A 22,500-nucleotide genomic window follows, 5' to 3' on the forward strand; every position below is an offset into this window, starting at 1 on the left:
GCCCATAGGGCCTAATATAGGGAATAGGTCTCCAATTGGGATGCATCCATAGAGAGAGAGATATCTGGTATGTAGGGAACGACCCGGTCATATAGACAGAGAGATATCTGGTATGGAGACGACCAGGTCACATAGACAGATATCTGATATATAGGGAACGACCAGGTCACATAGACAGAGAGATATCTGGTATGTAGGGAACGACCCGGTCATATAGACAGAGAGATATCTGGTATGGAGACGACCAGGTCACATAGACAGATATCTGATATGGAGGGAACGACCAGGTCACATAGACAGAGAGATATCTGGTATGTAGGGAACGACCCGGTCACATAGAGAGAGAGATATCTGATATGGAGACGACCAGGTCACATAGACAGAGAGATATCTGGTATGGAGGAAACAACCCGGTCATATAGACAGAGAGATATCTGGTATGGAGACGACCAGGTCACATAGACAGATATCTGATATGGAGGGAACAACCAGGTCACATAGACAGATATCTGATATGGAGGGAACGACCAGGTCACATAGACAGATATCTGATATGGAGGTAAACGACCAGGTCACATAGACAGATATCTGATATGGAGGGAACGACCAGGTCACATAGACAGATATCTGATATGGAGGGAACGACCAGGTCACATAGACCGACAGATATCTGATATGGAGGAAAACGACCAGGTCACATAGACAGATATCTGATATGGAGAGAACGACCCGGTCATATAGACAGATATCTGATATGGAGACGACCAGGTCACATAGACAGATATCTGATATGGAGGAAAACGACCAGGTCACATAGACAGATATCTGATATGGAGGAAAACGACCAGGTCACATAGACAGATATCTGGTAGGGAGGTAAACGACCAGGTCACATAGACAGATATCTGATATGGAGAGAACGACCAGGTCACATAGACAGATATCTGATATGGAGAGAACGACCCGGTCATATAGACAGAGAGATATCTGATATGTAGGAAAACGACCAGGTCACATAGACAGATATCTGATATGGAGAGAACGACCAGGTCACATAGACAGATATCTGATATGGAGGTAAACGACCAGGTCACATAGACAGATATCTGATATGGAGGAAAACGACCAGGTCACATAGACAGATATCTGATATGGAGGTAAACGACCAGGTCACATAGACAGATATCTGGTATGGAGGAAAACGACCAGGTCACATAGACAGATATCTGGTATGGAGGAAAACGACCAGGTCACATAGACAGATATCTGGTATGGAGGCAAACGACCCGGTCACATAGAGAGAGAGATATCTGATATGTAGGGAACGACCCGGTCATATAGACAGAGAGATATCTGATATGTAGGGAACGACCCGGTCAGCTGATGCAGTGGGAATTTGAGATAGACTTTTTCCACAATGTGATTGAGATTAGATCGACATAACAATGGCGCCTGTCGTGTTACGGCTCCAAACCAACTGTAATGTTATTTTATTGTGATACTTTTTTTAACTTTAGTTTATTTAGTAAATATTTTCTTAACTCTTATTTTCTTAACTGCGTTGTTGGTTAAGGGTTCGTACGTAAGCATTTTCACGGTAAGGTCTATATATACCTGTTGTTTTCAGCATTTCACGGTAAGGTCTATATATACCTGTTGTTTTCAGCATTTCACGGTAAGGTCTATATATACCTGTTGTTTTCAGCATTTCACGGTAAGGTCTATATATACCTGTTGTTTTCGGCTCATGTGACTAATACAATTTGATTTGATTTGAGAGGTGAGCTTCAGGTTTTAAACCCCTCTACAGACCTCTCTCTCTAAGTCGGGGGGAGGGTGGATTCTCCTAAGCTGATGGAATTGTTTTAAGAAGGTCACACCAAGGGTCATTTAGCTGTTTGAATTGGAATTCTGAGATCCCTTGAAGTATCTAAATAGACAGTTGAAGTAGGGAAGTTTACATACACTTAGGTTGGAGTCATTAAAACTCGTTTTGCAACCACTCCACAAATTTCTTGTTAATTAACAAACTATAGTTTTGGCAAGTCGGTTAGGACATCTACTTTGTGCATGACACAAGTCATTTTTCCAACAATTGTTTACAGACAGATTAGTTAACTTATAATTCACTGTATCACAATTCCAGTGGGTCAGAAGTTGACATACACTAAGTTGACTGTGCCTTTAAACAGCTTGGAAAATTCCAGAAAATGATGTCATGGCTTTAGAAGCTTCTGATAGGCTAATTGACATCATTTGAGTCAATTGGAGGTGTACCTGTAGCTGTATTTCAAGGCCTACCTTCAAACTCAGTTTCTCCTCTTTGCTTGACATCATGGGAAAATCAAAAGAAATCAGCCAAGACCTCAGAAAAAAAATGGTAGACCTCCACACATGAAGGAACCACGGTCACCTGTACAAACAAACCGTTCGGACCCTACAGAAACAAAATGGTAGACCTCCACACATGAAGGAACCACGGTCACCTGTACAAACAAACCGTTCGGACCCTACAGAAACAAAATGGTAGACCTCCACACATGAAGGAACCACAGTCACCTGTACAAACAAACCGTTCGGACCCTACAGAAACAAAATGGTAGACCTCCACACATGAAGGAACCACGGTCACCTGTACAAACAAACCGTTCGGACCCTACAGAAACAAAATGGTAGACCTCCACACATGAAGGAACCACGGTCACCTGTACAAACAAACCGTTCGGACCCTACAGAAACAAAATGGTAGACCTCCACACATGAAGGAACCACGGTCACCTGTACAAACAAACCGTTCGGACCCTACAGAAACAAAATGGTAGACCTCCACACATGAAGGAACCACGGTCACCTGTACAAACAAACCGTTCGGACCCTACAGAAACAAAATGGTAGACCTCCACACATGAAGGAACCACGGTCACCTGTACAAACAAACCGTTCGGACCCTACAGACTATTTAGTGAAGAGAGAAAAGGATGTTCAAGATGTCTCATGGTCTGACAACCCCCCCCCCCCCCCGCCCAGAGACTATGGGAGGGGAGTACAACACATCCCCCCCCCCAGAGACTATGGGAGGGGAGTACAACACATAACCCCCCCCCCCCAGAGACTATGGGAGGGGAGTACAACACATAACCCCCCCCCCCAGAGACTATGGGAGGGGAGTACACCACATGCCCCCCCCCCCCAGAGACTATGGGAGGGGAGTACAACACATAACCCCCCCCCCCCCCCCAGAGACTATGGGAGGGGAGTACAACACATAACCCCCCCCCCCCCCCCCAGAGACTATGGGAGGGGAGTACACCACATGCCCCCCCCCCCCAGAGACTATGGGAGGGGAGTACAACACATGTGCTTATGTTTTAATTGGAAAGTCTAACATATTTTGGCTAAAACGGGTCTGTAGAAAAACAACACAATAATTTAACAGGGAATATTCTTCAGCATTAATATTGAACACCACATGTGAAGACAGCCTCCGACAGGTGTCTTCATTTTCTCTCATTTCGCTGTGTGTGTTTGTGTCTCTGTGATCTCCTTCTCTAAGCTAGGTAATACAGCCTTAGCTAACTGTCCTATCAGTCATTATCTGTGTGTGTTTGTGTCTCTGTGATCTCCTGCTCTAAGCTAGGTAATACAGCCTTAGCTAACTGTCCAATCAGTCATTATCTGTGTGTGTTTGTGTCTCTGTGATCTCCTGCTCTAAGCTAGGTAATACAGCCTTAGCTAACTGTCCTATCAGTCATTATCTGTGTGTGTTTGTGTCTCTGTGATCTCCTGCTCTAAGCTAGGTAATACAGCCTTAGCTAACTGTCCTATCAGTCATTATCTGTGTGTGTTTGTGTCTCTGTGATCTCCTGCTCTAAGCTAGGTAATACAGCCTTAGCTAACTGTCCTATCAGTCATTATCTGTGTGTGTTTGTGTCTCTGTGATCTCCTGCTCTAAGCTAGGTAATACAGCCTTAGCTAACTGTCCTATCAGTCATTATCTGTGTGTGTTTGTGTCTCTGTGATCTCCTGCTCTAAGCTAGGTAATACAGCCTTAGCTAACTGTCCTATCAGTCATTATTTGGGAAGAGAGTCGCTAGGTAGACAGTCATCTAACATAGTCTACTAACAGCTGAAAGAGCCCCCTGTCTCTCTGTGGGTGTATCAAGGCTGCATCTGGGACAGTCATTAAATAGTAGTGCATTTGAGGAGACAGATTAACATAATTAAACAGTAATTAGATAGTAGTGGACATGAGGAGACAGATTAACATAATTAAACAGTAGTTAGATAGTAGTGGACATGAGGAGACAGATTAACATAATTAAACAGTAATTAGATAGTAGTGGACATGAGGAGATAGATTAACATAATTAAACAGTAGTTAGATAGTAGTGGACATGAGGAGACAGATTAACATAATTAAACAGTAATTAGATAGTAGTGGACATGAGGAGACAGATTAACATAATTAAACAGTAATTAGATAGTAGTGGACATGAGGAGACAGATTAACATAATTAAACAGTAATTAGATAGTAGTGGACATGAGGAGATAGATTAACATAATTAAACAGTAATTAGATAGTAGTGGACATGAGGAGACAGATTAACATAATTCAACAGTAGTTAGATAGTAGTGGACATGAGGAGACAGATTAACATAATTAAACAGTAATTAGATAGTAGTGGACATGAGGAGACAGATTAACATAATTAAACAGTAGTTAGATAGTAGTGGACATGAGGAGACAGATTAACATAATTAAACAGTAGTTAGATAGTAGTGGACATGAGGAGACAGATTAACATAATTAAACAGTAGTTAGATAGTAGTGGACATGAGGAGACAGATTAACATAATTAAACAGTAATTAGATAGTAGTGGACATGAGGAGACAGATTAACATAATTAAACAGTAATTAGATAGTAGTGGACATGAGGAGACAGATTAACATAATTAAACAGTAGTTAGATAGTAGTGGACATGAGGAGACAGATTAACATAATTAAACAGTAGTTAGATAGTAGTGGACATGAGGAGACAGATTAACATAATTAAACAGTAGTTAGATAGTAGTGGACATGAGGAGACAGATTAACATAATTAAACAGTAATTAGATAGTAGTGGACATGAGGAGACAGATTAACATAATTAAACAGTAGTTAGATAGTAGTGGACATGAGGAGACAGATTAACATAATTAAACAGTAGTTAGATAGTAGTGGACATGAGGAGACAGATTAACATAATTAAACAGTAGTTAGATAGTAGTGGACATGAGGAGACAGATTAACATAATTAAACAGTAGTTAGATAGTAGTGGACATGAGGAGACAGATTAACATAATTAAACAGTAGTTAGATAGTAGTGGACATGAGGAGACAGATTAACATAATTAAACAGTAGTTAGATAGTAGTGGACATGAGGAGACAGATTAACATAATTAAACAGTAGTTAGATAGTAGTGGACATGAGGAGACAGATTAACATAATTAAACAGTAATTAGATAGTAGTGGACATGAGGAGACAGATTAACATAATTAAACAGTAGTTAGATAGTAGTGGACATGAGGAGACAGATTAACATAATTAAACAGTAGTTAGATAGTAGTGGACATGAGGAGACAGATTAACATAATTAAACAGTAATTAGATAGTAGTGGACATGAGGAGACAGATTAACATAATTAAACAGTAATTAGATAGTAGTGGACATGAGGAGACAGATTAACATAATTCAACCGTTATATAGATAGTAGTGGACATGAGGACAGAATTCTCTGTATCTCACATCAAAACAGACAGGGGCCCATAGTGCACTATGTAGGGGCTAGGGTGCCATTTTTGTAGGCAGACTCTGTCTGCAGTAAGAGCTGAGGGGAAAACCCAGGGGTCACTGGTTAATCATTCCTACCAGTGTGTCAAACTATTCAGAGGTGCTTCAACGCTTCACAACAGAATGATAGAATCCCGGTGGTGTCAAGGCAGAACAGTGAACCTGTCTTGTTTGTTATAACAGGAAGCAGGAAACAGTCAGGAAGAGGACTACACACACACACGAGCCAGGGGTGTAACAACTAAAAATACCCCCCTCCTGTGAAAGGTCACAACAAGCCATTAAAAACACAGGAGGACATATGACAGCAGTGTGTGTGTGTAGATGATGAAACCATGTGATGAGAAGGCATCCAGCTGGGCGTGACCCTCCTGTGTAGGGTCAACATCCCTCTGTGATAATGGGTGGAGCCATTTCCTCCAGTCAAATGACCTAGGGGCCTCGTGGGGGGGGGGAATGTTATTCATCATTTTCATAATTAATTAATGAATACAATTAAAGGCGAAATGTCAAACAGTTTTGTTATATTTCAGTCTTCTGTCATGTATATAAAGTGTAGTGTAATATTGGGATTGAATCTCAATATGTAATACATTTCAACTCTATATCTGACATGGTACAGGTGTCTTCTTTTGTTTAAGACTACACAGAAACACTCTGTGTGGTGCTGATTTAGCCCACTGCAGTAAAAGACTAAACGAGAGAGAGAGAGCGAGAGAGAGAGAGAGAGAGAGAGAGAGAGAGAGAGAGAGAGAGAGAGAGAGAGAGAGAGAGAGAGAGAGAGAGAGAGAGAGAGAGAGAGAGAGAGAGAGAGAGACAGAGAGAGAGAGAGAGAGAGAGAGAGAGAGAGAGAGAGAGACAGAGAGAGAGAGAGAGAGAGACAGAGACAGACAGAGACAGAGAGACAGAGACAGAGAGACAGAGAGAGAGAAAGAGAAAGAGAGAGAGAGACAGAGACAGACAGAGACAGAGAGACAGAGACAGAGAGACAGAGAGAGAGAAAGAGACAGAGAAAGAGAAAGAGAGAGAGAGACAGACAGAGACAGAGAGACAGAGACAGAGAGAGAGGGAGAGAGAGACAGAGAAAGAGAGAGAGAGAAATAAACACAGCAAGAGGTCTTTGTGGAGAGCCTAGAGAACACTACACAAAAAAAGGGTTTTCGTCTGTCCCTATAGGATAACCCTTTGTAGGACCCTTGTTGGTTCCACGTAGAACAGTTTTAGGTTACATGTGCAACCCTTTACAGAGAGGGTTCTATGTGTAACCCAAAAGGGTTCTACCTGGAACAAAAAAGGGTTCAACCTGGAACAAAAAAGGGTTCAACCTGGAACAAAAAAGGGTTAAACCTGGAATCAAAAAGGAACCCTTTGTTCTAAGAGTGTAAATATTGGTGAACTTCCATCTAAGACTTACCAGCATACCACCTAACCCTAACCATCACATCAAATGTTATTGGTTGGGAACAAATAGTTTGCAGACGTTATCACAGGTGGAGAGAAATGCTTATGTTTCTAAAGCCAACAGTAATACCCCACCTTACCAAACAACACACACAAATCCACAAAATAAAATAAATGAATTAAGACATATCAGAACGAGAAATGTCCGGAATGTAGCGTCTGTGTTGAGTGTCTAATCTCCGAGGAAGATCACCACCTCCAATCAGATCTGTCCTTCAGCACAGCCATCCACCAATCACCACCTCCAATCACATCTGTCCTTCAGCACAGCCATCCACCAATCACCATCTCCAATCACATCTGTCCTTCAGCACAGCCATCCACCAATCACCATCTCCAATCACATCTGTCCTTCAGCACAGCCATCCACCAATCACCATCTCCAATCACATCTATCCTTCAGCACAGCCATCCACCAATCACCACCTCCAATCACATCTGTCCTTCAGCACAGCCATCAATCACCAACCCCAATCACATCTATCCTTCAGCACAGCCATCCACCAATCACCACCTCCAATCACATCTGTCCTTCAGCACAGCCATCCACCAATCACCACCTCCAATCACATCTATCCTTCAGCAAAGCCATCCACCAATCACCACCTCCAATCACATCTATCCTTCAGCACAGCCATCACCAATCACCACCTCCAATCACATATATCCTTCAGCACAGCCATCCACCAATCACCACCTCCCTTTCCGACAGCAGACATACAGTACAGAGACAGAACCACTAGGGGTAGAACATGGTGATGATACAGTACAGAGACAGGACCACTAGGGGTAGAACATGGTGATGATACAGGACCACTAGGAGTAGAACATGGTGATGATACAGTACAGAGACAGGACCACTAGGGGTAGAACATGGTGATGATACAGTACAGAGACAGGACCACTAGGGGTAGAACATGGGGATGATACAGTACAGAGACAGGACCACTAGGGGTAGAACATGGGGATGATACAGTACAGAGACAGGACCACTAGGGGTAGAACATGGTGATGATACAGTACAGAGACAGGACCACTAGGGGTAGAACATGGTGATGATACAGTACAGAGACAGGACCACTAGGGGTAGAACATGGTGATGATACAGTACAGAGACAGGACCACTAGGGGTAGAACATGGTGATGATACAGTACAGAGACAGGACCACTAGGGGTAGAACATGGGGATGATACAGTACAGAGACAGGACCACTAGGGGTAGAACATGGTGATGATACAGTACAGAGACAGGACCACTAGGGGTAGAACATGGTGATGATACAGTACAGAGACAGGACCACTAGGGGTAGAACATGGTGATGATACAGTACAGAGACAGGACCACTAGGGGTAGAACATGGTGATGATACAGTACAGAGACAGGACCACTAGGGGTAGAACATGGTGATGATACAGTACAGAGACAGGACCACTAGGGGTAGAACATGGGGATGATACAGTACAGAGACAGGACCACTAGGGGTAGAACATGGGGATGATACAGTACAGAGACAGGACCACTAGGGGTAGAACATGGTGATGATACAGTACAGAGACAGGACCACTAGGGGTAGAACATGGTGATGATACAGTACAGAGACAGGACCACTAGGGGTAGAACATGGTGATGATACAGTACAGAGACAGGACCACTAGGGGTAGAACATGGTGATGATACAGTACAGAGACAGGACCACTAGGGGTAGAACATGGGGATGATACAGTACAGAGACAGGACCACTAGGGGTAGAACATGGTGATGATACAGTACAGAGACAGGACCACTAGGGGTAGAACATGGTGATGATACAGTACAGAGACAGGACCACTAGGGGTAGAACATGGTGATGATACAGTACAGAGACAGGACCACTAGGGGTAGAACATGGTGATGATACAGTACAGAGACAGGACCACTAGGGGTAGAACATGGTGATGATACAGTACAGAGACAGGACCACTAGGGGTAGAACATGGTGATGATACAGTACAGAGACAGGACCACTAGGATTAGAACATGGTGATGATACAGTACAGAGACAGGACCACTAGGGGTCGAACATGGTGATGATACAGTACAGAGACAGGACCACTAGGGGTCGAACATGGTGATGATACAGTACAGAGACAGGACCACTAGGGGTAGAACATGGGGATGATACAGTTCAGAGACAGGACCACTAGGGGTAGAACATGGTGATGATACAGTACAGAGACAGGACCACTAGGGGTAGAACATGGGGATGATACAGTTCAGAGACAGGACCACTAGGGGTAGAACATGGTGATGATACAGTACAGAGACAGGACCACTAGGGGTTGATGATACAGTTCAGAGACAGGACCACTAGGGGTTGATGATACAATACAGAGACAGGACCACTAGGGGTAGAACATGGTGATGATACAGTACAGAGACAGGACCACTAGGGGTAGAACATGGTGATGATACAGTACAGAGACAGGACCACTAGGGGTAGAACATGGTGATGATACAGTACAGAGACAGGACCACTAGGGGTAGAACATGGTGATGATACAGTACAGAGACAGGACCACTAGGGGTAGAACATGGTGATGATACATTACAGAGACAGGACCACTAGGGGTAGAACATGGTGATGATACAGTACAGAGACAGGACCACTAGGGGTAGAACATGGGGATGATACAGTACAGAGACAGGACCACTAGGGGTAGAACATGGTGATGGTAAAGTACAGAGACAGGACCACTAGGGGTAGAACATGGTGATGGTAAAGTACAGAGACAGGACCACTAGGGGTAGAACATGGTGATGATACAGTACAGAGACAGGACCACTAGGGGAAGAACATGGTGATGATACAGTACAGAGACAGGACTGCAGGACCACTAGGGGTTGATGATACAGTACAGAGACAGGACCACTAGGGGTAGATCATGGTGATGGTAAAGTACAGAGACAGGACCACTAGGGGTAAAAATGGTGATGATACAGTACAGAGACAGGACCACTAGTGGTAGAACATGGTGATGATACAGTACAGAGACAGGACCACTAGGGGTAGAACATGGTGATGATACAGTACAGAGACAGGACCACTAGGGGTAGAACATGGTGATGATACAGTACAGAGACAGAACCACTAGGGGTAGAACATGGTGATGATACAGTACAGAGACAGGACCACTAGGGGTAGAACATGGGGATGATACAGTATAGAGACAGGACCACTAGGGGTAGAACATGGTGATGATACAGTACAGAGACAGGACTGCAGGACAGGACCACTAGGGGTAGATGATACAGTACAGAGACAGAACCACTAGGGGTAGAAGATACAGTACAGAGACAGGACCACTAGGGGTAGAACATGGTGATGATACAGTACAGAGACAGGACTGCAGGACAGGACCACTAAGAGTAGAACATGGTGATGATACAGTACAGAGACAGGACCACTAGGGGTAGAACATGGGGATGATACAGTACAGAGACAGGACCACTAGGGGTAGAACATGGTGATGATACAGTACAGAGACAGGGCCACTAGGAGTAGAACATGGTGATGATACAGTACAGAGACAGGACCACTAGGGGTAGAACATGGGGATGATACAGTATAGAGACAGGACCACTAGGGGTAGAACATGGTGATTATACAGTACAGAGACAGGACTGCAGGACAGGACCACTAGGGGTAGAACATGGTGATGATACAGTACAGAGACAGGGCCACTAGGAGTAGAACATGGGGATGATACAGTATAGAGACAGGACCACTAGGGGTAGAACATGGTGATGATACAGTACAGAGACAGGACTGCAGGACAGGACCACTAGGGGTAGAATATGGGGATGATACAGTACAGAGACAGGACCACTAGGGGTAGATGATACAGTACAGAGACAGGACTCCTCAGCCTTAAGTGTCCCTCCTGCGTCGCCTCATTAGCTGGTTTCTGAGGTGGAGCGATCGGCTAAGAGGCTTGAGGAGGGCGGTCAGGTGTGGTTGTGAGGTGGAGCGATCGGCTAAGAGGCTTGAGGAGGGCGGTCAGGTGTGGTTGTGAGGTGGAGCGATCGGCTAAGAGGCTTGAGGAGGGCGGTCAGGTGTGGTTGTGAGGTGGAGCGATCGGCTAAGAGGCTTGAGGAGGGCGGTCAGGTGTGGTTGTGAGGTGGAGCGATCGGCTAAGAGGCTTGAGGAGGGCGGTCAGGTGTGGTTGTGAGGTGGAGCGATCGGCTAAGAGGCTTGAGGAGGGCGGTCAGGTGTGGTTGTGAGGTGGAGCGATCGGCTAAGAGGCTTGAGGAGGGCGGTCAGGTGTGGTTGTGAGGTGGAGCGATCGGCTAAGAGGCTTGAGGAGGGCGGTCAGGTGTGGTTGTGAGGTGGAGCGATCGGCTAAGAGGCTTGAGGAGGGCGGTCAGGTGTGGTTGTGAGGTGGAGCGATCGGCTAAGAGGCTTGAGGAGGGCGGTCAGGTGTGGTTGTGAGGTGGAGCGATCGGCTAAGAGGCTTGAGGAGGGCGGTCAGGTGTGGTTGTGAGGTGGAGCGATCGGCTAAGAGGCTTGAGGAGGGCGGTCAGGTGTGGTTGTGAGGTGGAGCGATCGGCTAAGAGGCTTGAGGAGGGCGGTCAGGTGTGGTTGTGAGGTGGAGCGATCGGCTAAGAGGCTTGAGGAGGGCGGTCAGGTGTGGTTGTGAGGTGGAGCGATCGGCTAAGAGGCTTGAGGAGGGCGGTCAGGTGTGGTTGTGAGGTGGAGCGATCGGCTAAGAGGCTTGAGGAGGGCGGTCAGGTGTGGTTGTGAGGCGGAGCGATCGGCTAAGAGGCTTGAGGAGGGCGGTCAGGTGTGGTTGTGAGGTGGAGCGATCGGCTAAGAGGCTTGAGGAGGGCGGTCAGGTGTGGTTGTGAGGCGGAGCGATCGGCTAAGAGGCTTGAGGAGGGCGGTCAGGTGTGGTTGTGAGGCGGAGCGATCGGCTAAGAGGCTTGAGGAGGGCGGTCAGGTGTGGTTGTGAGGTGGAGCGATCGGCTAAGAGGCTTGAGGAGGGCGGTCAGGTGTGGTTGTGAGGTGGAGCGATCGGCTAAGAGGCTTGAGGAGGGCGGTCAGGTGTGGTTGTGAGGTGGAGCGATCGGCTAAGAGGCTTGAGGAGGGCGGTCAGGTGTGGTTGTGAGGTGGAGCGATCGGCTAAGAGGCTTGAGGAGGGCGGTCAGGTGTGGTTGTGAGGCGGAGCGATCGGCTAAGAGGCTTGAGGAGGGCGGTCAGGTGTGGTTGTGAGGTGGAGCGATCGGCTAAGAGGCTTGAGGAGGGCGGTCAGGTGTGGTTGTGAGGTGGAGCGATCGGCTAAGAGGCTTGAGGAGGGCGGTCAGGTGTGGTTGTGAGGTGGAGCGATCGGCTAAGAGGCTTGAGGAGGGCGGTCAGGTGTGGTTGTGAGGTGGAGCGATCGGCTAAGAGGCTTGAGGAGGGCGGTCAGGTGTGGTTGTGAGGCGGAGCGATCGGCTAAGAGGCTTGAGGAGGGCGGTCAGGTGTGGTTGTGAGGCGGAGCGATCGGCTAAGAGGCTTGAGGAGGGCGGTCAGGTGTGGTTGTGAGGCAGAGGTCCTGAGTTCACAACAGATGTAGTACTTTCTAAGCAAGCAGAATGATGTCCTTTACATAGGCAACACTGTGTGTGTGTGTGTGTGTGTGTGTGTGTGTGTGTGTGTGTGTTTGAGAGGAAACATTTCAGTTCTCCTTAATCCCACTCTGCCGGTCTTCTGTAAATTCCTCTCTCCCTCTATCTTTACCTTCCCCTCTCAACATGTTATCTATTCAGTCAGGCATGGTACACCGACCCCCAGCTGTCACGCACACACACACGCGCACGCACACGCACAAGCACACACACACAAGCGCGCACACACGCACACGCACAAGCACTCACACACGCACAAGCACACACACACGCACATACACACACACACACACACATACGCACAAAGACTCTAACTGTAAAAGCTTAGTGTCCATCTGTTAAACCCCAGGAGAGGAGAGAGGGGAAACAGAGAAGAGAAGAGAACAGGGGATGAATAGAGAAAAAGAGGAGGAGGAAGAGGAGAGGAAAAGGGGGAGGAAGAGGAGAGGAAAAAGGGGAGGAAGAGGAGAATTATCATGTTCCATGTGGAAAAGGACTCTTCAACATGATGGTTTGTCTAAACAGAGGATGTTGTTGTTCCATGAGGGGAGGCTGTGACCACTGTGTATTAGTGAGAGCAGAACCAGCAGTCCAGCGGAACCCAACAGTGTTCTATCAGAATGTTGTTGTTCCATGAGGGGAGGCTGTGACCACTGTGTATTAGTGAGACCAGGACCAGCAGTCCGGCAGAACCTGACAGTGTTCTATCAGAATGTTGTTGTTCCATGAGGGGAGGCTGTGACCACTGTGTATTAGTGAGACCAGGACCAGCAGTCCAGCAGAACCTGACAGTGTTCTATCAGAATGTTGTTGTTCCATGAGGGGAGGCTGTGACCACTGTGTATTAGTGAGACCAGGACCAGCAGTCCAGCAGAACCTGACAGTGTTCTATCAGAATGTTGTTGTTCCATGAGGGGAGGCTGTGACCACTGTGTATTAGTGAGACCAGGACCAGCAGTCCAGCAGAACCTGACAGTGTTCTATCAGAATGTTGTTGTTCCATGAGGGGAGGCTGTGACCACTGTGTATTAGTGAGACCAGGACCAGCAGTCCGGCGGAACCCGACAGTGTTCTATCAGAATCATCCTTGTTATGTAGTGGGTGAGACCAGGACCAGCAGTCCAGCAGAACCCGACAGTGTTCTATCAGAATCATCATGTTATGTAGTGGGTGTATTGGAGATGCCACATACTTTCCAGACGGAGACTGTTTTGATTTGGCTCAGAGTTTCCAGACTATTAGCAGCACCACTGACCGTCCAGCTGTGTTCTGTGTCCTCTGGGACAACAACAGATACTAGTGATGGAGACGGACCAGCTGAGAGGGACATGAACCAGTAACTCTACACATACAGGACACAGCACTACCTCCTGTGCCATTAAGACCTGGACCTCATAGTATGACACGAGTACAACACAACAAGACCTGGTCCTCATAGTATGACACGAGTACAACACAACAAGACCTGGTCCTTATAGTACAACACAACAAGACCTGGTCCTTATAGTACAACACAACAAGACCTGGTCCTTATAGTATGACACGAGTACAACACAACAAGACCTGGACCTTATAGTATGACACGAGTACAACACAACAAGACCTGGACCTCATAGTATGACACGAGTACAACACAACAAGACCTGGTCCTTATAGTATGACACGAGTACAACACAACAAGACCTGGTCCTCATAGTATGACACGAGTACAACACAACAAGACCTGGACCTCATAGTATGACACGAGTACAACACAACAAGACCTGGTCCTTATAGTATGACACGAGTACAACAAAACAAGACCTGGTCCTTATAGTATGACACGAGTACAACACAACAAGACCTGGTCCTCATAGTATGACATGAGTACAACACAACAAGACCTGGTCCTTAAGGTATGACACGAGTACAACACAACAAGACCTGGTCCTTATAGTATGACACGAGTACAACACAACAAGACCTGGACCTCATAGTAGGACACGAGTACAACACAACAAGACCTGGTCCTTATAGTATGACACGAGTACAACACAACAAGACCTGGACCTTATAGTATGACACGAGTACAACACAACAAGACCTGGTCCTCATAGTATGACACGAGTACAACACAACAAGACCTGGACCTCATAGTATGACACGAGTACAACACAACAAGACCTGGTCCTTATAGTATGACACGAGTACAACACAACAAGACCTGGTCCTTATAGTATGACACGAGTACAACACAACAAGACCTGGTCCTCATAGTATGACACGAGTACAACACAACAAGACCTGGACCTCATAGTATGACACGAGTACAACACAACAAGACCTGCTCCTTATAGTATGACACGAGTACAACACAACAAGACCTGGTCCTCATAGTAGGACACGAGTACAACACAACAAGACCTGGTCCTTATAGTATGACACGAGTACAACACAACAAGACCTGGTCCTCATAGTATGACACGAGTACAACACAACAAGACCTGGTCCTCATAGTATGACACGAGTACAACACAACAAGACCTGGACCTCATAGTATGACACGAGTACAACACAACAAGACCTGGACCTCATAGTATGACACGAGTACAACACAACAAGACCTGGTCCTTATAGTATGACACGAGTACAACACAACAAGACCTGGTCCTTATAGTATGACACAACAAGACCTGGGCCTCATAGTATGACACGAGTACAACCTAACAAGACCTGGACCTCATAGTATGACACGAGTACAACACAACAAGACCTGGACCTCCAATCTACAATACAGTCCTCAAATGAGAATTCATGGATGGAGATGTGTTCCAGTCTGCTTTAAGGAGATATACATCATAATGGAGATGTGTTCCAGTCTGCTTTAAGGAGATATACATCATAATGGAGATGAGTTCCAGTCTGCTTTAAGGAGATATACATCATAATGGAGATGAGTTCCAGTCTGCTTTAAGGAGATATACATCATAATGGAGATGTATTCCAGTCTGCTTTAAGGAGATATACATCATAATGGAGATGAGTTCCAGTCTGCTTTAAGGAGATATACATCATCATGGAGATGTGTTCCAGTCTGCTTTAAGGATATATACATCATAATGGAGATGTGTTCCAGTCTGCTTTAAGGAGATATACATCATAATGGAGATGTGTTCCAGTCTGCTTTAAGGAGCTATACATCATAATGGAGATGAGTTCCAGTCTGCTTTAAGGAGATATACATCATAATGGAGATGTGTTCCAGTCTGCTTTAAGGAGCTATACATCATAATGGAGATGAGTTCCAGTCTGCTTTAAGGAGATATACATCATCATGGAGATGTGTTCCAGTCTGCTTTAAGGATATATACATCATAATGGAGATGTGTTCCAGTCTGCTTTAAGGAGATATACATCATAATGGAGATGTGTTCCAGTCTGCTTTAAGGAGATATACATCATAATGGAGATGTGTTCCAGTCTGCTTTAAGGAGAGTGTTCCAGTCTGCTTTAATGACGACCATGTTCTGTGTATGTTTGGTGGGACGTTGATGGAATATTTTCCTAAACCACAGAAAACTGATCACATGAATATTCTTGAAATGTGTCTGGAACATTTAGTATCTTAAGTTCTGGGTAAGTTCTGTTTGACATTTAGGGAATGGTCTCTTGGAAACATTCCTTGCACACCATGGGAACATTCCTATGAAATCGTTAGTTAATGACCTACGTGGTCGGCAGGTAACCTGGCGGTTAAGAGCATTGGGCCAGTAACCACGTACATTTAAAATGCTTACCTTGCACTCTCTTTAGCCCCTGTCTCTGGACCGTCACAGGTAGAGGTGATGAAACACGCTCCTGATGCACCATCATCATCGGTGGTGGGCTCTCCTTCTTCACCCCGTTACTAAGGGCAACCCCGCTCAGAACACTGGCGGCGCTTGGAACCCTGGTGGTCGTCATGGCGTCGGGACGGGAGAAGGAAGCGATCCTCTGCAGGATGGAACCCACGCTTTCTCTCTCTGACATCATTTCCTGTGGCTGGGTGTGCTCCAGTGGCAGGGGGGTGGAGGGGGCCAGGTGTCCTACCTGAGGTCTGGGGGAGAGCAGGTTGAGCTGGGGGGTCTGGGCGGGGGACAGGGGGACAGGGGACTGGCTCACCTTAGGGACAGGCTTGGCCCCCGGGGGGGAGGTAGGTGGGGGAGAGCGGGGGAGGGAGGGGTTGATGTTGTTGTAGGAGACGTGGTGTTTGGCGGCGGGAAGAGGAGTGAGGTCACCACCGGAGCTGTCCAGACTGCTGAGGGATGGGCTAGCTGAGACAGAGAGGCTGCTGGGATGGTGTGCTCTGGGTGGAGGTTTAGGGGGGTCAGACGAGGGGGGAGGATGAGGGCTGGGCTGGGGCGTCTTCACCCCCACCAGACTGTCTAGATCCAGGGGGAACTTGTTGAGACGCTGGGTCTCTTTGGGTTTGGGCTGGGCCTGGTAGCTGTTGTGGTTCTGATTGGGAGAGTAGCATCCTTCCTTCCCCAAGGGACTGGTGTTATAATGCCGCTGGGATCCGCCATTCAAACCCACATTGGCACTGCCATACCTCACCCCTCCACCTCCAGCCCCCCGCACCCCCATCACCCCGCCTCCTCCTTCCCCGATCTGGAGGTCCAGACTGGGCATGGATCCGTGGCTGACCCCCCTGGGCTCTGGAGCTCCCAGCCCCATAGGCTGAAACACACTGCCATGGGAAGAGAACACGCCACGCTGCTGCCCAGGACGCTGCTCCATCTGTGGGCTAGTGGAGTAGGACAGAGACCCTGGCTTGCCCGGAGGTACCCCTCCTCCTCCTTCTCCTCCGCCTCCCTGGATGGAATACTCCAGACTAGAAGAGGAGCTATGGAGACTATCATTATCACTGCCTGGGCCAGAGAGAGAGGAGGAGAAACCCTTAGGGTTGAACTTGTTCTGGAAGGAAGAGGCCCTGGTGATGCCTCCGGAGCTCCCTCCATTGTTGTTGATGGCGGGTCTGTTCATGGCTCTGTTGAAGGAGAGACTGGAGACCATGCGGGACTTGAATACAGGGCTCTGGGCAGGGCTGGGGTTGGTACCAAGGCTGATCCGGGAGCGGAAGGCAGGGGAGCCGTGGCTGGAGGTGGGGAACCCTCGACCCTCGTTGGTCTTGTTGAGGAGGGAGGTGGAGGAGAGGGGGGAGGGAACGGGGGAGGAGGGGGAGAAGGGAGGAAGCTCGTCCACATCGTCGACGTCAAAGGATCTTTTCAAAGCTGTAGAGGAGAGAGAAGGAGATATGGGCAGAGGTAGAGGAGGGTGGGGCGTGGAGAGAGGGAGGGGGAGAGGAGGGAGGGAGGGAGGGGGTGAGGGGGTGAGGGGGAAAGAGGTAGGGGGGGAAGAGGGGGGAGGTAGAGAGAGGGAGGGGGGGAGAGGGAGGGAGGGAGGGAGGGAGGGAGGGAGGGAGGGAGGGAGGGAGGGAGGGAGGGAGGGGGAGAGAGAGGGGGTAGATGGAGGGAGGGAGGGGGAGAGATAGGGGGTAGATGGAGGGAGGGAGGGGGAGAGAGAGGGGGTAGATGGAGGGAGGGAGGGGGAGAGATAGGGGGTAGATGGAGGGAGGGAGGGGTAGAGAGAGGGGGTAGATGGAGGGAGGGAGGGGGAGAGGAGGAAGAGGAAGGGGGTGAGGGGTAAAGAGGTAGGGGGGGAAGAGGGGGGAGGTAGAGAGAGGGAGGGGGGAGAGGGAGGGGTAGATGGAGGGAGGGAGGGAGGGGGAGAGAGAGGGGGTAGATGGAGGGAGGGAGGGGGAGAGAGAGGGGGTAGATGGAGGGAGGGAGGGGGAGAGAGAGGGGGTAGATGGAGGGACAAGGAGGGAGGGAGGGTTAATATGTGAGTTAGTTCATAACAGTTGAGTTGAATAGTTGAGCTTTAACAAAATGAATACACTTACTAACTGTTCTTATTTAAGTTACTTTACTTTATTTCACCTTAATTTAACCAGGTAGACTAGTTGAGAACAAGTTCTCATTTACAACTGCAACCTGGCCAAGATAAAGCACAGAAACTCGACACACACAACAACACAGAGTTACACTGAAACAAACGTACAGTCAATAACACAATAGAAAAGTATATATACAGTGTGTGCAAATGAAGTAAGATTAGGGAGGTAAGGCAATAAATAGGCCAATAGTGGTGAAATAACAACAATTTAGCAATTAAACACTGGAGTGATAGATGCGCAGAAGATGAATGTGCAAGTAGAGATACTGGGGTGCAAAGGAGCGAGTATTGAGAGGGGAGGCTGGAGGGGTTGTTTTGTGAAGGCTCTATGTTATACTGAATGCATTTAGATATTGTCGTCCATGTTTTAAGGATCCATGGGATGTCTTTCAGTGATGATCCAATCGGCGGGAATCTGTTGCTAAAATGTACAAGGTGATAAAGACATTTTATTCCCTGAAAGACTACAACTCGGTGTGCTGCAGGGGCTTCCTGATCTGGGCTTTTCTGAAAGGGAGGCAGACACCACACCAAAACCCTCTGGTGGGCATAACTGAAAGAACTGACCAGACTCAATGGCTTCAAGTGACTCCTCTCATCAACATGACTTAGACCATGGAGTTGTTCGTGATGTTCTCTTAACGGTGAAATTCAACCCCGTATTTCAACTGGAATATAGCGAAGAGGATTCAAAACGTGGAGATGGATTTAGCTAGAAGCTCAGCTATAGCCGATGCGCGAAGAGGGCAGAGGACAAATATGGTGCTTAGTAAGTTATTTTTCCTGCAAGCTACCTGGCTAGCTAGCTAAGTTAGTTATGTTTCATACAAGCTACCCGGCTAGCTAGCTAAGTTAGTTGTGTTTCATTCAAGCTACCTGGCTAGTTAGCTAAGTTAGTTATGTTTCATACAAGCTACCTGGCTAGCTAGCTAAGTTAGTTATTTTTCATACAAGCTACCTGGCTAGCTAGCTAAGTTAGTTATGCTTCATACAAGCTACCTGGCTAGCTAGCTAAGTTAGTTATGTTTCATACAAGCTACCTGGCTAGCTAGCTAAGTTAGTTATGTTTCATACAAGCTACCTGGCTAGCTAGCTAAGTTAGTTATGTTTCATACAAGCTACCTGGCTAGCTAGCTAAGTTAGTTATGTTTCATACAAGCTACCTGGCTAGCTAGCTAAGTTAGTTATGTTTCATACAAGCTACCTGGCTAGCTAGCTAAGTTAGTTATGTTTCATACAAGCTACCTGGCTAGCTAGCTAAGTTAGTTATGCTTCATACAAGCTACCTGGCTAGCTAGCTAAGTTAGTTATGCTTCATACAAGCTACCTGGCTAGCTAGCTAAGTTAGTTATGTTTCATACAAGCTACCTGGCTAGCTAGCTAAGTTAGTTATGTTTCATACAAGCTACCTGGCTAGCTAGCTAAGTTAGTTATTTTTCATACAAGCTACCTGGCTAGCTAGCTAAGTTAGTTATGTTTCATACAAGCTACCTGGCTAGCTAGCTAAGTTTAATTTATCTTCTGAAACTCATTATGTATTGACATACTACTGTACAGTATCTGAATGTCTAACATCTGTTTGATGCTAGAGAGCCCCCTACAACTGATATAAATATATTTTGTGAATGCATACTGGCAGACAAATTTAGTAAATGTCATCTATTTTTTTTATTTTTTATTTACCAGTCCGTAGATACACCGAATGTCATCATGGGGTGTTTTGTCCGGTGTACGATGCCCAGACACGTCCTGCAATTATGTTTGAAAAACATCTGACTGACCTAGAAATGCCTTGGACAGCATGAAAACAAACTCAGATTTCCCCCAGGGTGAAATGTCCCTTTAACCTGCAGTAGTGATGAGGGCTGTCTTTACAGGGTGAAATGTCCCTTTAACCTGCAGTATTGATGAGGGCTGTCTTTACAGGGTGAAATGTCCCTTTAACCAGTAGTGATGAGGGCTATCTTTACTGGGTGAAATGTCCCTTTAACCAGTAGTGATGATGGCTGTCTTTACTGGGTGAAATGTCCCTTTAACCTCCAGTAGTGATGAGGGCTGTATTTACAGGGTGAAATGTCCCTTTAACCAGTAGTGATGAGGGCTGTATTTACAGGGTGAAATGTCCCTTTAACCTCCAGTAGTGATGAGGGCTGTCTTTACAGGGTGAAATGTCTTAACCTCCAGTAGTGATGAGGGCTATCTTTACAGGGTGAAATGTCCCTTTAACCAGTAGTGATGAGGGCTGTCTTTACTGGGTGAAATGTCCCTTTAACCTGCAGCAGTGATGAGGGCTATCTTTACAGGGTGAAATGTCTCTTTAACCTGGCAGTAGTGATGAGGGCTGTCTTTACAGGGTGAAATGTCCCTTTAACCAGTAGTGATGAGGGCTGTCTTTACAGAGTGAAATGTCCCTTTAACCAGTAGTGATGAGGGCTGTCTTTACAGGGTGAAATGTCCCTTTAACCTGGTAGTAGTGATGAGGGCTGTCTTTACAGGCTGAAATGTCCCTTTAACCAGTAGGGATGAGGGCTGTCTTTACAGGGTGAAATGTCCCTTTAACCAGTAGTGATGAGGGCTGTCTTTACAGGGTGAAATGTCCCTTTAACCAGTAGTGATGAGGGCTGTCTTTACGGGGTGAAATGTCCCTTTAACCAGTAGTGATGAGGGCTGTCTTTACAGGGTGAAATGTCCCTTTAACCTCCAGTAGTGATGAGGGCTGTCTTTACAGGGTGAAATGTCCCTTTAACCAGTAGTGATGAGGGCTGTCTTTACAGGGTGAAATGTCCCTTTAACCAGTAGTGATGAGGGCTGTCTTTACAGGGTGAAATGTCCCTTTAACCAGTAGTGATGAGGGCTGTATTTACAGGGTGAAATGTCCCTTTAACCTCCAGTAGTGATGAGGGCTGTCTTTACAGGGTGAAATGTCTTAACCTCCAGTAGTGATGAGGGCTATCTTTACAGGGTGAAATGTCCCTTTAACCAGTAGTGATGAGGGCTGTCTTTACTGGGTGAAATGTCCCTTTAACCTGCAGTAGTGATGAGGGCTATCTTTACAGGGTGAAATGTCCCTTTAACCAGTAGTGATGAGGGCTGTCTTTACAGGGTGAAATGTCCCTTTAACCAGTAGTGATGAGGGCTGTCTTTACAGAGTGAAATGTCCCTTTAACCAGTAGTGATGAGGGCTGTCTTTACAGGGTGAAATGTCCCTTTAACCTGGTAGTAGTGATGAGGGCTGTCTTTACAGGGTGAAATGTCCCTTTAACCAGTAGGGATGAGGGCTGTCTTTACAGGGTGAAATGTCCCTTTAACCAGTAGTGATGAGGGCTGTCTTTACAGGGTGAAATGTCCCTTTAACCAGTAGTGATGAGGGCTGTCTTTACAGGGTGAAATGTCCCTTTAACCAGTAGTGATGAGGGCTGTCTTTACAGGGTGAAATGTCCCTTTAACCTCCAGTAGTGATGAGGGCTGTCTTTACAGGGTGAAATGTCCCTTTAACCAGTAGTGATGAGGGCTGTCTTTACAGGGTGAAATGTCCCTTTAACCAGTAGTGATGAGGGCTGTCTTTACAGGGTGAAATGTC

At 46.8% G+C, this 22,500-nt stretch overlaps 1 protein-coding gene across 1 annotated transcript in view; it reads right to left on the bottom strand.

Annotated features, from left to right (window-relative positions):
- Window positions 1-22,500, bottom strand: part of LOC139365280 (neuronal-specific septin-3-like) — a 150,682-nt gene that overhangs the window by 84,800 nt on the left and 43,382 nt on the right. Inside the window, exon 2 of the mRNA XM_071102792.1 lies at window positions 16,721-18,196. Coding sequence (XP_070958893.1) covers window positions 16,721-18,196 — 1,476 coding nt within the window. The remainder of the gene's footprint in view (window positions 1-16,720; window positions 18,197-22,500) is intronic.

Source organism: Oncorhynchus clarkii, chromosome 13 (assembly GCF_045791955.1).
Source record: "Oncorhynchus clarkii lewisi isolate Uvic-CL-2024 chromosome 13, UVic_Ocla_1.0, whole genome shotgun sequence".
NCBI classification, from domain to species: Eukaryota; Metazoa; Chordata; class Actinopteri; order Salmoniformes; family Salmonidae; genus Oncorhynchus; species Oncorhynchus clarkii.